The 17,986-nt window shown below is 40.6% G+C and overlaps 1 protein-coding gene across 2 annotated transcripts in view; it reads right to left on the bottom strand.

Moving 5' to 3' along the window:
* The window catches only part of SCLT1 (sodium channel and clathrin linker 1), a 558,774-nt gene that overhangs the window by 238,125 nt on the left and 302,663 nt on the right, over nt 1-17,986 (bottom strand). For both annotated transcript variants that reach the window (XM_078677643.1, XM_078677642.1), the window contains exon 13: nt 7,994-8,065. In XM_078677643.1, the coding sequence (XP_078533769.1) occupies nt 7,994-8,065 (72 nt within the window). The remainder of the gene's footprint in view (nt 1-7,993; nt 8,066-17,986) is intronic.

Raw genomic sequence — 17,986 nt, 5'->3', positions numbered from 1 at the left:
TATAATGAAGCATTTGCTGAAGTGTACGCCATAGTAGAGGCACCTGGTCAGAGCCATGGTGTATGTAAACTGGTTGCACTTCTGTGATCTTGTAGTGCGACATCTGTCGAGATTAGCCCAAAGTCAGTTTGGTGACTAACATTGATATCAGCAACAAATCCACTCCTGGCACCAATGGTGCTGACATGGAAGGGACTGGCACAGGTACTGGACCAGAGTGGAAGCCTGTACTGGTGTTGATACAGGGCCCGAAGCAGGTCACACAGCCGGAGGACAGATCTGCCAGCAGTAACCCGACTAGGGCATTCTGCAGTTTCTTGGGTCCAGAGGGCAAGCTAGAGGGAACTGTAAGGATTACTAAAACATGCAGCATGGCCTCCTTGAAGGTTTCAATCTGCTATAGCCTGGGAAACACTGGGCTCACTGGGATTAGCTGAGGAATCAGCTCAGTGACCATAGAACTCGAAGGTGAGCAACTCACATCATGACATACTCACTTCAATCCTTCTCTTTAGGTTCAGAATTGGAGGATGGTATCAAGACCCGCTTCTGTTTTTTATGTTTGTTCTTGGACTCTGATTTTGACTTACCAGAGGATTTTGAATGGGACATTGACTGCTCACAGGAACAGCCTTGGGAGCAGGACAGAGTATGCGCCCACCACTTGAAGCAGGACGTATACAAAGACTGTGACTATGAGTTCTGTTTGGTGAAGTATAACTTCACCTCTCGGATTGTTTTGAAGTGCATGAGGGCACATTTGTCACATGACCTTGAGTCGTGGCTCAAGCACAAACACCAGACATCTTGTGCAGGTCTGTGACCAAAATCTGTTTTCTGCAGTTGCAGGATGGTTTGAAACCTGTAATTTGGGTGGGATCATTATTCCCTAGCATGCTGATTTTTTTTATTAGATGTTTCTGGAAGACGATGAAATTGGGAAAGTAGCTTTTGATCTGTGTCGGAAGACTAGGGCACCGGGGTGGCTCATATGTACCGCTCTGTCACTGCAGGGGGAGTATGGAACCACACATTACCACTTGCTGAAGATAGGTTTCTGTATACCAGTCCGGTATCTGGGAAGTTTTCTCACAGGGGAATCTGCAGTTAGAAGTATCCATCAGAAGTTTATATACCTTTTAACATCTAAGGAGTGAAAACCCTCTTCTGCTTCAAAAGAAGGGTCCGGAAAATAGATTAGAATGTGACTGTCTGATTGAGAAGGTATTCCAAGATAATTTTATAACGGAATGAATGGTGAGTTGTTAGAGATTCCTTGCTTTGGTGGAAAAGCATAACAAAGCAAGAGCCTAAAGTTGTGGCCTTAAAAGAAGCTACTTTCAATGACAAATGTTGGAGATCTCATTTGTGCAAGGATTCTATAAGAAGTCCCATTAATTTGAAGAGGGTACTATTTATTTTCTGGGGAGGAGCAGGTTTTATAACTGGAGGGAAAACCTTTTTAAGACCTATTAAGAAATATTAGACCACAGGGGGCGTACAAATAGAACACCTGACTTCTCCTCTATACAGTGATGGTATTCAAATGAACTTTTTTTTTTTACAACAAATGTCATTGAGTTTATAACACCCAGAGGGCGAACCCCCAATAAACATTATACAGACAAATGACGGAATGTAAATACAAAAGATACCAGAGAGGACTGCACCTGTAAAACATTTGATCTAACATCCCACCCCTCTCGCTCCCCCCCCCCCCCCCAACCCTGCACCACACTTCCCACAGGGAGCAATAAATACACACACAAACATAAAGGTATGTCCACTGCCATGGAACCAATAAGCATATTAGATTGTGGAGTCATTAATGATGAGTCTTTCAATTCAATTTCTAAGACTGGCTACATGGAATCTAAGTTTTGGGATGGATAAGGATAACCGTATCTTAAAGAAAGGTGTCTCATCGGTCATTGGATCCTACTTATTTAGAAACATGCAACCTTATGCCTCTTGGAACCTTCCTCATGGTATACGGCGCTTTTGGTTCCTTTTGAGACAGGACCTTCTCCCTTTGAACAATTTATTATCCAGATGGTTTGGTTCCTCAGCAATGTGCAACCAGTGTAAAGATTTGATCCAGGACATCGTTCATATTCTTTTTGTATGCCCGGCTCTATTGTTATACCGACGAAAGTGGTTGAGACCAATTTGTTTACAATTAAGTATTTCGACTGCCAGCTCTTTAATAGATGCCATTTACAATCCCCCTAATGAAATGTTTTGCTATAGAATTTTTAACTTTTTTAAATGTTTTCTAGACTTATATTAATGGATATGAAATTGCTTTTTTGCTTCTCCACCGTATTTGTATTTGAATGTAATTGTAATTTTCTCTTACGTTGCTCTTTTATGTGGATCTCATGTGAGTTCCAAAATCATAAATAAATAAATTGATTGATTGAAATTGAGTCTTTCAATTGGGTCTGGATTCGCCGACTGTGAAAGGATGGACAGGTCAATGCCCCGGTATTCAGCCCATTTGGTCCAGATCTTCCCATGTTTCTGTGGGCAGCCCCGTGCCTGAAACACCGCAACTTCAGCCGACGTACATTTATCTAGGGCTGATTTCCAAGCCGCCACCCAATGGGAGAGGAGGACCTCCAATGCTGTGCAATGTCACGCTTGGCCAATGTGAGACACAGGAATAGAAGGTGTCTTTTATATCTGTTATCCCGATGTCTTCCGTGCCATGAAGGAGGATTAGTCGACGATCCACCGGAAGGTCCCAGCCCAACACCCGCCCCAGGCAAGACAATACCCCGTCAAATGCACTTTTATGGATAAAAACTCAAGGCTTAATTTTGTCAAATAAACAACATAAATGTAGAACTTTCTTTCCTGGGCATTTGCTTAGGTCCAGGCCCTTGGACGCAGCAGATGCAGCACCTCTTTCCCTTAAAGGTTTATGAAGATTGAGTGGAAAGACAATTGAACTCCTTCAAGTTGCTTTTGAGACAGGACCTTCTCCCTTTGAACAATTTATTATCCAGATGGTATGGTTCCTCAGCAATGTGCAACTAGTGTAATAATTTGATCCAGGACATCGTTCATATTCTTTTTGTATGCCCGGCTCTATTGTTATACCGACGAAAGTGGTTGAGACCAATTTGTTTACAATTAAGTATTTCGACTGCCAGCTCTTCAATAGATGCCATTTACAATCCCCCTAATGAAATGTTTTGCTATAGAATTTTTAACTTTTTTAAATGTTTTCTAGACTTATATTAATGGATATGAAATTGCTTTTTTGCTTCTCCACCGTATTTGTATTTGAATGTAATTGTAATTTTCTCTTACGTTGCTCTTTTATGTGGATCTCATGTGAGTTCCAAAATCATAAATAAATAAATTGATTGATTGAAATTGAGTCTTTCAATTGGGTCTGGATTCGCCGACTGTGAAAGGATGGACAGGTCAATGCCCCGATATTCAGCCCATTTGGTCCAGATCTTCCCATTTTTCTGTGTGCAGCCCCGTGCCTGAAACACCGCAACTTCAGCCGACATACATTTATCTAGGGCTGATTTCCAAGCCGCCACCCCATGGGAGAGGAGGACCTCCAATGCTGTGCAATGTCACACTTGGCCAATGTGAGACACAGGAATAGAAGGTGTCTTTTATATCTGTTACCCCGATGTCTTCCGTGCCATGAAGGAGGATTAGTCGAGGATCCACCGGGAGGTCCCAGCCCAACACCCGCCCCAGGCAAGACAATACCCCGTCAAATGCACTTTTATGGATAAAAACTCAAGGCTTAATTTTGTCAAATAAACAACATAAATGTAGAACTTTCTTTCCTGGGCATTTGCTGAGGTCCAGGCCCTTGGACGCAGCAGATGCAGCACCTCTTTCCCTTAAAGGTTTATGAAGATTGAGTGGAAAGACAATTGAACTCCTTCAAGTTGCTCATGCAGTCATGGAGAGTTCAAGAGGTCATATTTAAAGGTATGCAGGAGAAGAGAGGTCAAGGTCAATACTGGCATCCTGGCATAGAGGATCTTCCTCACCAGACTTGTGAGAAGGGTCAACCAAGTAGGCACGTCTTCCCTGTGGTTAGAATGACAATTGAAGCATTATTTTTATCGGCCAGAACAGAGTAATCAGGATTTTTGCCATCTTGGAGTAACTCTTCTTCTGAATCACATCAGGAAGTAATAGGTTTGAAGAAAAAGCATTGTCAATGTCTATAAAAAGAGCATTCCATGTGGACAAGGGCTCTGGACACTCACACTCAATGTGAGATTTTTCCATTTTTGCAGTGGTAACAAAGTTGCCATGTAGAGGTGCGGAGCTTTGGCGTGCTGTCACCAAATAATGGATACAATGAACAGGATGGAGGATCACTTTGGAAGAGTTTATCAGCAGACCAAGATCAAGAAAATAAAAGCTGTCAGGTGATCTTTTTGTAGATTAAATGCTAGTTTGTCTTCCACAACCCCCTAGATTCAGACATACAATGATTACTTTGTGTTTCAGAGTTGCTGCTACCACTGCCATGCACTTGGAGAATGATTGAGGACCTTATTTCATATTGTAAGCCAGAACTTGTTGTGGTAGTGGGAGCAACCCAATCCGAAACCTCTTTTGCAACTGGTACATGAAGAAATGTGTCTTGTATATTTACTGAGAACATTCAGTGCACTTCATGAAGATGTGGGAAAATTTGATGGAAGGCTAGTCAAAAATTTGACCAATAAGGATCTCTGTGAAGGGATGAACCGTCAAGAATTCTGGGTTCTGAGAAACAGTGAGATGGCATTGAGCGACTCTGCATATCACCCTTGGTTTGCTCCATGCAACCAAAATGGGTTACTCAGCACGTCGTTAAAGGGGAGCAATGGCTCAACTCCCTAGAAGAGGGCTGCAAAATCTCTGAGAGGAGGGACTTTGTTCTTTTCACAGCCAATGGCACCTCAAGGACTTTTGCAGGCAAGACAGGTGTGAAAGAGGTAAATTCTTCAGCGGGAGGTACCGAAGGACAATCCACATCCACCTCCGGGGAAGTGTCCAGGTCAATTGTGTTCTGCAGGTCCAGGTAGTCACCAGCACCTGTACCAGTGAAAGAAGGGTGGGAGGAGAGGATGGATTTAATCACTGCTAACATCAGTGCCATGATAAACAATGCTGGGCTTCTGAACGGGGTCTGAATCCAACGGAAAGGTTCCCCAAATCTGCGAAAGTATTCACTATAAGAGAAAGGGACATTTCCGCTACAAATTTTTAATCTTTAGGTCTAGGTCTGCTTAGAATGGTTTTAGGCTTTAGAAAGTGCTAAATCATGAACCAGATCCACAGTTAGCACTAGTGGCATAAGAAATGCAAGAGGAATTGCTGGAGTAGGTTTGACCGGCACCATGGATGTAACTACCTGTAGAAGCAAGACCTACGCTTCACTGGGTCTATGGGCATAAAAGAGGGAACCTGAACCAGAGTAGAGTGGAAAAGAGCCAGCAGGGCCTTGTTGAAGGCTACTGTCTAAGTGGGATCAGCACCAGTGTCTGGGATTATGAAGTGGAGGAGGGGCCTCATGTCCAGAGCAGCACTAGGGCTGAGTCCAGAATCGATGGAATCTCCACCAAATCTAGTTTAGCTACCTCTCAAGAAGGTGCTTGGAGGACTTCTTCACTTTAGTGTTTAAGGTATTTTACTTCAAGGATTTACTGGTTGAGGGAGAGCCAGAGAGGGACCTGGAGCAAGACATGGATCTTGACCAATGCCACTTCTCCCAGGACTCATCTCACACCAGAGCCACAAAGAGCTTCACCTCTAGCTTTTTGATGGCCTATGTATGCATGCGATTGCATATCTCTCATGACTTGGAGTTATGTTTGGGCCTCCATCTCCAGAGACTGTTAATGTATGGGACAGTCTGCTAGAGAAATGGCATTTATACTGACATTTTGGGGGGAGACATTTCTGAGACACTTCTGTAAAACAATTTTGTTTGGAAAAAATGCTTTGAGCAGGACAACTTCAGCTCTTCATTGAAAGAGGAAGGAAAAAAGGAGATCATGTCAGTGGGTTGGGGTGGCATCTTACACAACAGCGGGATGACATATTTGAGTGTGAATCCCAGGGTCAAAACAGAGCCGTACACCGGTTAGTGGAGCAGGAGAGCCATTCTGCCTGGACCCAGCCAGAAGCTTAGAGGAGTTTCAAGATGTGAGGAATCTGCACGTAGAAGCATTCATGAGAAAATACGGAGTCAGGCTGGTTGAAACAAATATAATCTTAACTGGTTGCAAAGAAGGGACTGATCAAATCTGACATCCCCAACATGTGGAGAGCATACCCAATCTGCATTCTGATATGCAATATTCAAATAATTGAAAAGGTAATCTGTGTAATTCCAAGAAATTTCTTATATTTTAGTTTCTTTCTGATGTCTTTTTCATTTAAAACTCTGAATTTTATTATTCCATTTTTACAATTCTTCTCAACGAAAATATGCCCAATGCATTTCAGGCTTTGCCCTTCATCAAAAGTCCTCAACGGTGTGAAGGTATAAAATACCATTTAAATCAAAATTGTCCGTTAATGCCCTGTTGTGGCGTGAATGTGGTTTTCGTGAATAATACTGGTGTGTCTGTCATAGTAACGGTTGGTAAACCGCTGCAGCGTATATCCCGTTGCTTAGTTTCTCAGCATGAAGGCTTTTGCAGCAATCAAGTCTAGAATTGATACTCACACTCATCAGCAAGAAGTTGTAAAATAAGCATCAGTTTAGTCAGCTAGTGGAAAAAGCTGCATTGAACATTACACTGATGCCCATATTTTGTTACTTTGGCCTTTGTTGGAAGATTCACACAAAACAATACAAGAGCAGAGAGGGTGAAGGGTATAATACCAGAAATCAATTAAGATATTTTCTATGGCATGCTGGGGATGACATCCTGTCTGCTTTTGGGAGAAAGGCAGTTATTAATGTCCACATATTTCTGAAACAGGGCCAAGACAATGTTTTCAATATATTTGCTATGCCATTCAAGGTAAAAAGCAGTCAAATCTGTGGTGTGTAGAACAGTTTTTTTAAATAGTGAAATAGCCATTCCCTTTTTTATACAGAATGGAAAAGTGTAAAAAATAACTAATAGGAGGGGTGAGCACCAGTGCAAGCTCACTAGAAGCAGTATTCTAAATGTATCCCACAGGTTAACCTATTTGTTTTAAAGATCGCAAAAGGGTTTCCGTGTCAGTTGGTGAGACTGGGTTCAAGGCAAAAGGCTGGTTGGTTTGGCCTGGAGAGCATAGCAGTGGATCTTGTTTGTTAGTAAGAGTAATTACTTTCCTATCTTGCTAATTTTGCCTACAAAGAAAGTTAGAAACGTTTCATATCTGGATTGAATGGAGCACCAAAACATAACAATGCAAGGGTAAGGAATAGCAGCTACAAATCTAACAAAGTATCTGCCCAGGTGCCAGGGAGTTATGTACAGGTTTAATTCTAGATGAGTTAAAAAAAAAAAAAAAAAAAAAAAAAACAGAGCCAACCGACCCTGCAGAGCACGATCGGAAGCTGGCAGCTTCTTGAATTCATAAAATTGCATCGTGCAGTTTTGCACTTTATATGTATGCTATGATTGAGGCTACATTTTGCCTTCAAAGTTTACTATTAAAAACAGGTAAAAACAATGCTGTCAGCCACATTTACTACATAACTGATCGGATGAACTTTAAAAAAAATAATCATTCTTACTAAAAGCACCGGCAGTAGACATTTCTCCCAAAATCACTTATCTTTTATATCATTTCAAAGACTCTCGCTGCACTCTTCGATATGTGGCCTCAGTGCAAGAAATTCTCAGATCACTGAGCTAGTAAAGGCTTATGAAGTCTATTGCTAGGATTCCATTGCTGTTATAATCCAGAGTTCAGAAATGTGAATTGGATCACTGCAGCTGTACCTAATTTCACATTATATGTTGTCACATTTGCAACTCACAACTACATCACTGCATCTAATAGCACATACCATTTGGAGAGCCGAGAGGTCTTCGGTAATTCGAAATATCTGCATATTGTAGTCTTTTCTTGCATTCTCGACCTAAAAGAATGAGAACTGATTAGATTGCTCGTTGTGGAGGAAGATTATTTAAATGTAAAACGAAGCATTAGGAATAGACGTGAAGTGTTCCCTTGATTGAAAGGTTACCATTGTAATACATTTTGCGTTCAAACTTGCAGGCTCTGTTCTTTATTAATAATTAACAATTAATTGTGGAAGATCAGATACACAATATGCCGGCGATGAATTTCAATATAACTGTATGATGTCACTTGATTCTATCTGACATAACATTATTGATCGTTAACTTTGTACTGTACCTGTTAAAATATCGCCTTTCGGTCTTTTTGGAAAGTTCAGGCTACACACGTGCATTAGCAATAGTACTTTCATTCCTAAGAAGTGCCATGTTAACAACCACATGTATAGTTATGAAGCTATTAACTAATAATCAAATATAGATTAAGCCTACTGTTTTTTTAAGCTTCCCGTAACATCGAAGTGTTTGCAAGAATGTTTACGGCCTTATCCAGTCTGGAAGCCAGTGCTGAACTTATGTTGGGCGTTTTCCAAGGGAGTAACCTCGTTTTGAAACCTGGCATGGGAAAAAGAACATTGTGACAATAATGGGGCCATTACTGTACACATTAAATCTGCACTTCCTTGAACGAAAGACCTTGGCACCCGCACATTAAATACGTTTTTTGCTGAGAGTAACAAGTTTCTGCCACGTGGAAATACTTCATTAATATGTGTTGACTAAAGGAAAAAAAAAAAATATATATATATATATATATATATATATATATATATATTACCTACTGGCGGTCGCCAGTAGGTATATATAGTTAGGATTTTTTCCCTATGGGATTTTTGAAAATTCTATGTCTAATAACTTTGGCGTTTGTGGACGGAATTGGCTGAAATTTTCTGGAAAATGGAACATTTTGTTTCTGAGCAGCCACTGGAAATTTGGGGGGAGTTGGTCCAGGGGGGGCCGAGAAAAAAGGGGGGTCCCAAAACGTGTTTTTAACATTGAGTTTTCCATAGGGCGGTTAGCCTCACTTTTAGCCCGAACGGCTGAATGGATTTGCACGAAACTTGGCAAAATTGTAGGGACTGGTAGCCCGATGTGCCTTTTGTAGGTCTCAATATATGTGCTGCAGTGGATTTTGAGAAAATAACGTTCAAAAAAAGATATATATCTGTAAGAGCGGACCAGGCAGCGCCCCGGTACGCGTACTTGACGCGTAACGGAACTTCGCGTAGCGAAGTTGATTGGCTCTCCGGTGTCTGTCAACATTCTAAACAGTCCGGAGCGGCCGCCATCTTGTCTCTCGGTAGGATCGAGAGACAAGAGGAGGTCAAAAGCGAAGGGGCAAATGACCTTAAGGGGGCATAGTAGATACTCCCTGACCCCCTAGGTTTGATGTGGAGGCTTTAAAGGGGCCCCGCTAAGCAAAAAAAAAAAAAATTTTTTTTTGTTTTTTTTCGTGGTTAGCGCCCGGTACGCGAACCGGGAAGCGTACTGGGGAGCGTATCACAATAAAAAATGAATGATAGACTTTTCAAATGCTGTATGTTAATTGATTGTTGGTTTTGTTGATTTTTTTTTTTTTTTTAAACTTTTTTTATTGTGTTTCATAATTTATTAAACTTTCTAACATTTCATTGTCAGAAATTTCATAATCATGGAATATAGATTGTAGTCTCTGAGGTTGTAAAATGTCCTCATTTGCAAGGAGGTTATCTACTGCTTGCACACATTGCAGTAGTTCTTGGTCCCATGTTTCATCCATAAATTCAATCTCATTTGGATCAATGATTTCTGTGTTGGACTCTGGAAGGATAATTTCAAATGAAATGTTTTGTTCACTTTCCATTTTTCCTGAAATTTGCATAAAAAAAATATATATTAGTAGAGGTAGGGCACTGTTGGGATTAATTTTAGATAGGCAGTTTTTATCAGAGAATTTATCTTTGGGCAGTGTATAGTATCAGAGTGGAAGTAGGAATATAAAAAAGTGTATCTAAATTTATAAGTACTACAGAGGGATAGTATATAACTAACAGAAAAAGTTTGCCATATTAACTTAAAGTGCACAATATACTTCAGTTTTAAAAATAAAAACTTACCTTTAAAAAGAAGTTGAAGTTATTAATGAAAATCCAAATGAAATGTACACCAGGAAGTAGTAGTCAAAATGGCTGTGTTTCCTTCTCTTCCTTTATATATATTCGGGTACATAACCAATCAAATGTCAGGTAAAAAAAGTAGAAAATGAAAGTAACATTTTAATTGGTTGTCAATTCCAACACTTCAGATGTGTTTTGTGAAGTAATTTACCTCACGGTATTTAGAGAGGACTACAGGCTAAATGGCTAAATGGAATTCCAATCAAATTTGTGAAAATGGTAGGGATTGGTATGTAGTATGAGCTATTCTATATTTGGTGAAATTGTCTCCAGTGGCTTTTCTGTGAACTACTTTCCCACCTTTTTTGATGGTGCGCTTCCCAGGAAGCGACCCGGTACGCGAACCGGTGAGCGCCCTGGTACGCGAACCTTAAGCGTAACGGGAGTCCACCATTTTGTGTTTCGGTCGAATTATGATACAAGATGGAGGGCAAATAATGTTCAGAATGGGTAGAAGGGGGCACGGTAGACTTATCTTGACCCCCTAGGTTTTGTGAGGGTGGCTGAGGAGGCCCATATGTGCGGAAAAAAAAACATTTTTTTTTAAAATTTCGCGAGGTTAGCTCCCGGTACGCGTACCGGGTAGCGCACCAGGGAGCGTATTTTGTTGAAAATTAGTGAAAATAGTTAGAGTAAAAAAATAATTGTGAGTGATTAGATGTAGGGTAGCTCTGAGAAGAGCTTTTGGGTTTATGGTACATTTAGGTACTTATAAGTAGGTACCAATGCACATTTTTAAATTCAGAGTGAAAACTCTGTTGCCCTCATCTGAGAAGTGAACTCCATCTCCTCTGTAGATATCTTGCATGTAGTAACGCAAGTTATTGTTGTACAGGGAGCCCATTCCATGGTCTCTCATGTAAGCTGAAACAGATTTGTTTACATGCTTCCTCGACTTCTCAATTTGTGGACAAAATTGGTTTGACCACCTCCATTTCTGTCTTTGGCATATATTTGAATATACCAAGGCAGTCTGAGGAAAAAGTGCCATTAATTGCTCAAAGGTGTCCTTTAAAAGCATTTCCAGACCTACACCAGTCAAAGTGCCCAAGTCATTACCTCCACAGTGCACAATTAACAGGTCAGGTTTTGGCAAATGCATAAAGGTTTTCACCAATGGTATCAATTGGTGACATTTTAATCCTCTCTGGCCAAACCACTTAATTTCCACATCTTGTAAATTGAGGTTAGGTAAATTCCTGCTTTCAACGTACCTTTGAGCCCAGTGAATATAACTATGACCAACAATCCAGACAGAAAACATGGTGAGAGAAGGTTCTCCTGCAGTCAGATGAAGTGTGGCAATGAAATGGCAGTTGAAAAAATGTGAGTTTGAAATGAAAAAAACTGTGGAGTTTCTGTGTTCATGAAGTAGTAACAGTGATTGGTGGATTTTGATTGATGAAAACAGAAAGTTAGGGTGTAGAGATGTGTTCTTTGAAAGATGTATTTTGAGTGGTCAATAAAAAATCATTAAATGAAAGAAAGCACTGGATATGCAGGTGCACTGAGAGTTCAGAGTTCAATTGCAACATTGTTGTGTGAATTTGCAAACACCAGAGTTTCTCCAAGAGGTGGTTGCTATGGAAAATATTTGTTGATGTTACTGACCATGTCATGAATGATGTAATATGTGAAATCATCAACAGTGGATTGTAGGTAACAGTATCCTTAGTTTACTCCCTAGAGCTGTCTTTCTTTTAACATAACTGTGTATTTCCTTCCCTTATAGTTACTGTTCTTTTTTAAAAAATATTTTTTTGGTTAGCTTCCGGTACGCGTACCGGGTAGCGCTCCGGGAGCGAACTAAGAGAAATACAGGTTGGCAGAGTTCCAAATATTCTACCAATTTTTTTATAATGGGGAGTTAGTTCTGAAAAGAACTTTTTTTTTTATGTTTTTGTTGTTTTATATTTTTTTTAGTATTTTTTGAACATTTTTTTACTTTTTTTGTATTTTCTGAACGTTTTAAAAATTTTTTTGGTTTTTTTGGGGGGGGGGAAACAAAAACGATCCATTATAAAGGGCTCAACAGGAGCAAAAAAAAAAAAAGAATTTATTTTTTGGTGCGTCTTGTGCAAACATTAATATGATTTTGAATTGCTCGCAAAATCAAAGTGATGCTACTTTCTCTGTAGCAGATGAAAGCGCCACATTCCACGCACACTTGTTTTACGTGCCCAAACAACATTTGGATGTTTGCAATCACCTCCCTCGCCTCTGGTCCCGACACCTCTGGAACCACCGATCTTCTTGCCATTTGGAGGGGATTTTGTTGTTGGTCACGTAGCTGGGCAGCACTATAGTTATTTGGGTGCCACCTACTCATATGCCGATGCATAGTATGATTGCCATAACTATATTTTTTATCAGTGCCCCTTGACAATCTGTCACCGCATATGCGGCAAAACACGTAACGAGCATTCACTTTCTTTTGCCCCTCAGGAATTCTGTAGAATTGCCAGATATAATTCTCCTGTCGATTGTACCTCCTGGGCTCCTCTGGCAAAAACTCATGCTCTTCCTCCTCTTCCTCCTCTTCCTGTTCTTCCTCTTCTTGCAGAATTACTTCTGCAGGTGGTCCTCTCTTTCTTGGATTTGGTGGAGGTGGTGGGCTAGCACCAGCTGAAGCTACTAATGAAGCCATCACAAAGTCTCAATAAAGGGTCTTTCTCTCACCAAGATGAAAGTCAGAGTGATGAAAGAAGGAGGGGTTTTCATCATTTGGGAAAAACAAAAGTTCTAAACCAATGAAAAGTGTCCATTTTAGATCACATGACCTTGTATTACATCATTAGGAAACCAAAAGTGAAATGAACCAATGAAAAGTGTTATTATCGAGTCACATGACCTGCTATGTTTACATTACGCGGTCGGCGCCGCGCCGCGGATCGCTTCCGGTTCGCGTACCGCTGCGCTTCCGGGTACGCGAACGTAGCACGTAATATGACGTATTACGCGAGAACGCGAAACGTCATGCTGACGCGAAGCGTCGCGATGTTGTTTTGTAACGCGAGAGGTGCGCTAAAGGAACGTTTACCAGTTCGCGTACCGGGTCGCGCCTCCGGATTGAGCTAACGGGAAGCTAACCGGTACGCGTACTGGGAGCGAAACAAAAAAAAATAAAAAAAAAATTGTATAAAAAACATGTAAAAAATATTTTTCTTTTTAAAGAATAATACATTGTAAAGGTTTTGATATTAGCTATTAAAAAACCAATGAAATTCACTGAAAAAACCATAGGTTATAGACCATATATAGTTAGGAATTAGCATTTACAAAACCTTAAAAATTCACTGAAAAAACCATAGGTTATAGACCATATATAGTTAGGGATTAGCATTTAAAAAACCTTATTTTACTCACACAAAACCATTGAAATTCCATATATAGTTAGTTGTACTAACTATATATCACGCACCCGCAATCCACTGCTGATGATGTCACATATTACATCATTCATGACATGGTCAGTGACATCACTGATGACATCACTGATGACATCTCAAATGACATCACTGATGACATCACTGATGACATCTCAAATGACATCACTGATGACATCACTGATGACATCTCAAATGATATTACTGATGACATCACTGTTGTGATAATACGATGAACCTCTTCAGACTCTAATATAACCTTAGATACACTCAGTGTAAACACAGACTCACAGATTGTCACTCATCCATGAAGTTACACACACACCTAGACAGTCATGCAAACAATCAATCACACCTCCATTTCCTTAACTATACAGTTAAACACACCTTACTTACTTATTCAAACAAATACTAAAACATATTTACTCACTTATACAATCCTGGATACAAGTTCACAATGATCCATACAGCCACTCACACATTCACTGGCTCTTATGCACAGTTATTTATATATGTCAACTCTCACATGTACTGTATTTTACATATGTACTTAATTTGACATGTAGCACTGAGATATCTATTCACTCACCAATACAGTCATGCACACAGTCAACCGCCCATACAGCTGTTTCCAACATGCACTTTTGAACCCATACATCTATGCACAGAGTCATACACTTCCCAGCCACTCACACACACACTCAGTCTACCATACAAATGCTTGGGCAACCAATCAATAACCTATATAGTTACTCATATAGCTACTGATCAACACATGCAGCAGTTTACAGAACAACAGACATAATGATGCACAAATTAAGACAGTTTAGTCACTAACCCATGCACTCAGTGAGACACATTTAATCACTCACTCATACAGTCAGTCACGCACCTACTAAATCCTTCATCCAGACACTTCTACATCTACTCATTCTTCAATATGTAAAACATATTTAAACTTTACAGAAACACACAGTCACTGGATGATGTCATCAGTGATGTCATCAGTGATGTCATTTGAGATGTCATCAGTGATGTCATCAGTGATGTCACTGACCATGTCATGAATGATGTAATATGTGACATCATCAGCAGTGGATTGCGGGTGCGTGATATATAGTTAGTACAACTAACTATATATGGAATTTCAATGGTTTTGTGTGAGTAAAATAAGGTTTTTTAAATGCTAATCCCTAACTATATATGGTCTATAACCTATGGTTTTTTCAGTGAATTTTTAAGGTTTTGTAAATGCTAATTCCTAACTATATATGGTCTATAACCTATGGTTTTTTCAGTGAATATATATATATATATATATATATATATATATATATATATATATATATACACACACATACACACGCACGCACGCATACATACACACACGCATACACACACACACAAAACGTGTTTGAATAGCCACACCACTGTGATTTGGTGGAAATTGGGTCAGCATAGTTTGAGAAATTAAGGTTAAAAATGTATGTATATATAGCAAAATGGTACTTCTACAGAGGATCTGCTGGCTCTAATGAAACCAGAGGTAAAGGAGACCAGACCTGGTAGTTGGCTGAAATATGAGCACATACAGACCACAGGAACATTTTAGTTAAAAGTATGTGTTAACAATATGATTTGTTGCTTGCTCGCATGACTTATATGGTTGGAGTCTACTGTATTGTCAAAAGAGTGCGCACAATTGTCATCCGAGCAGAAGATGACAGGAAGAATAAAAGGAAAATGGTTGGGCAGTAGGACAGGGAGGAATCCGGAAGAAAGAAAAATTAACATGAAAGGGACTCCACGGTATAGAGCAAGCAGGCTCTAGAAATACTGCATTAACAGGAAAGATAGGCAGGAGTGCCATAATCTGGAGTGCAGACACTTGAAAGATGAACATGTGAGAGAAAAAGCAATGACCTGTGGTCATAAGGCCTGCATACCCTTTTCCCTCCTATCAAAGTTATGACTGGACTATAAAGAATCGTGATTGGGGCCAGGAAGTCTAAATGTAGCGAGCCTCCACCAAAAGAGACTCCAGCTCATACTATGTACAAACAATATGGTAAATGCACATGCAAATACTTACAAGAGTGGGTGGAACTCACTGAGGTTGAGAAAAGTACTTTCCAGAGTATGGACCTTTAACGTGGAGAGATTAATTAATCTGCAAAAGAAACTGAAAGGCCACAAAAACATAACAGACACTAAAAAGTCAACTCTTCATCCAGTCGCATGAGGAGGTGCATAAGTCCAAGCATGAATCCCACATACATAGTATGAAAGATACTCAGGACTTAGAATATAAATTAGCCATCTTAAGAAAAGGGTTAGAAATTGGGCGGCAACTACCCTGCCTCCTTCCTACCTATGCTCTCAGATCACTGAACCACAGGAGATGAGTGAGCGTGAGCGATGATACAAGGGTGGAGGACATGTTTCCCATGCTTGCCGATGGGGACGAGGAGCTGCGAGAGCTGCACCCGGAAACAGAACAACAGCTGTGGGATCGAAGCAGAAGGAGGTAACACGAAAGCGATTGCTGCATTGCGATTGGTTAGAAGTAAAGTGACCATGTCAAAGGCTGATTCCTACAGCATGCATGCGTTTTGTCCTGGGGGTAGGCACTGGCGAGAACAAAGTCCTACTCTCAAAAGCTTGAGACAAACCACAGTGTGGTTGTCTAGATGCTTGTCCACACCCGAATGATGCGGATGATGAGTATGTCTCTTTATATCCTTTCCCCTTTGAGGGACTAGCCAGAGGCTAGTGGTGAAGTAATTGTCCAGGTTCTCTGGACCACCTCCAACTTAATGTGTATAAAGAAACAATTCTCCAACATAAGAGAAAAACCCAACTCAGCTCTGAGAAGAATTAGAGAGGGTTTTTTAAGTATACCGATCCAATTAGACAGATCTGAATTCATTGTTGCAATTGACAGTGCGGAGTGAGGCAAGAGATAAACTGGTGGAGAAAGAGCTGGCGCAGCGAATGGACAACAAGAATAATGGAGAATTGAATGCAACAAAGGATGTACAGTGGCGATTCTGTAGGTATGCCCAGTAAAAACTGATTGGACTGAGATTTCTAATTGTAAACAGACTGAACATGAGGATCTAGTCTATTATTTAGACAGAATTAAGGATATGTTTGAAAGGTACTCAGGTATAAGCCTGTCCCGTGGCGATGGCTCATGAAGGAGTTGGTGTTATTTTTGTGCAAGTATTAGTAGTGAATGTTAAGAATTAATTGAGTACTATATGAATTGGGTGTCAGACTAAGAAGTTAACAGAATTAGTAGCAAACCACTGTGTAGCGTCCCAAGAGATAAAGAAAGAGACTGTTGAATCAACATTGATGCCTTTGAAATTGCAGAACATGCAGCAACTGATTAAAGGAGCAAAGTGAGGTGTTCCTTAAAGGGAAGGTGGGGTAGGGGAGGCGGGAGTTGAAGAGGTCAGAAAGGTTGGAGAGTTTAATGGAACCTACTCCGCAGTCCAAGGCACATGGAGACGGCAGGAGATTACCCTTGTTAGTGTTTATGCCCCACCACAACTACAGCCCTAAACAGTGGGTGAAGTTACTAAGTTACTATTAGACTTAGACTCCCCAACTCATATTATTGGAGGAGACTTCAATGATGTTGTGAACCCCAGCTTAGACAGGTCCCGTACACCGGGCAGAACTTGTGTTCCTACACCACTTGCAGAATTCGCTAGATCACTGGGACTGACGGACCTTTGCGCCAACACCACTCATTAGAACGCAGTTATTCTCATTTCGAAGGGGCACATACGATTTTCTATAGGATTGATTGCCTCTTCGCTCCGTCAAGGAAGATTCAGACAGTAGATTAAGTAGAATATCTAGCAAGAGGCATCTCAGATCACTCACCGCTGAGGTTGAAAGTGGGGGGAAGAGAATGTGAACAACGACCAGATTTGAGGCTGAACGCATTGGAGCTCCACGACAAAGCAGTAACGGGCGTAATTAGTACAGATACTAAGTTATTTTTTCCAGGAGAACGACAGCTCACTGTCCTCAACGGCCACCCTATGAGAAGCCTACAAGGCAGTCCCCTGAGTTGCCTTTCAAATGAGTTCTCTATTAGCGAAAGTGGAGTAGTTGAACAATGACCCCATAGTTCTGCTCCATACAAAGCGGTACCCCTGGCCTGTACCGTGTAGAGTTCAGCCACAGGGCCAATCACTTTATGCATGCAGTTCTTATATACCTTAGCAATGCCCCCCGTGGACTTGGCCTACTTTAAGCTAGCTTTCTTTATTTGTGCCCCCCAATCCATTTTTTCAATTAAAGTTATCTCCAAATATTCGAAGATGGACACCCTCTCTAGGGCGCAATAGTCTAAGCAAGG

Source organism: Lissotriton helveticus, chromosome 2_1 (genome assembly GCF_964261635.1).
Source record: "Lissotriton helveticus chromosome 2_1, aLisHel1.1, whole genome shotgun sequence".
Lineage (NCBI taxonomy): Eukaryota > Metazoa > Chordata > Amphibia > Caudata > Salamandridae > Lissotriton > Lissotriton helveticus.
Note: the sequence above shows the minus strand (reverse complement) of the source record. Positions and strands in the feature narration are given on the sequence as shown.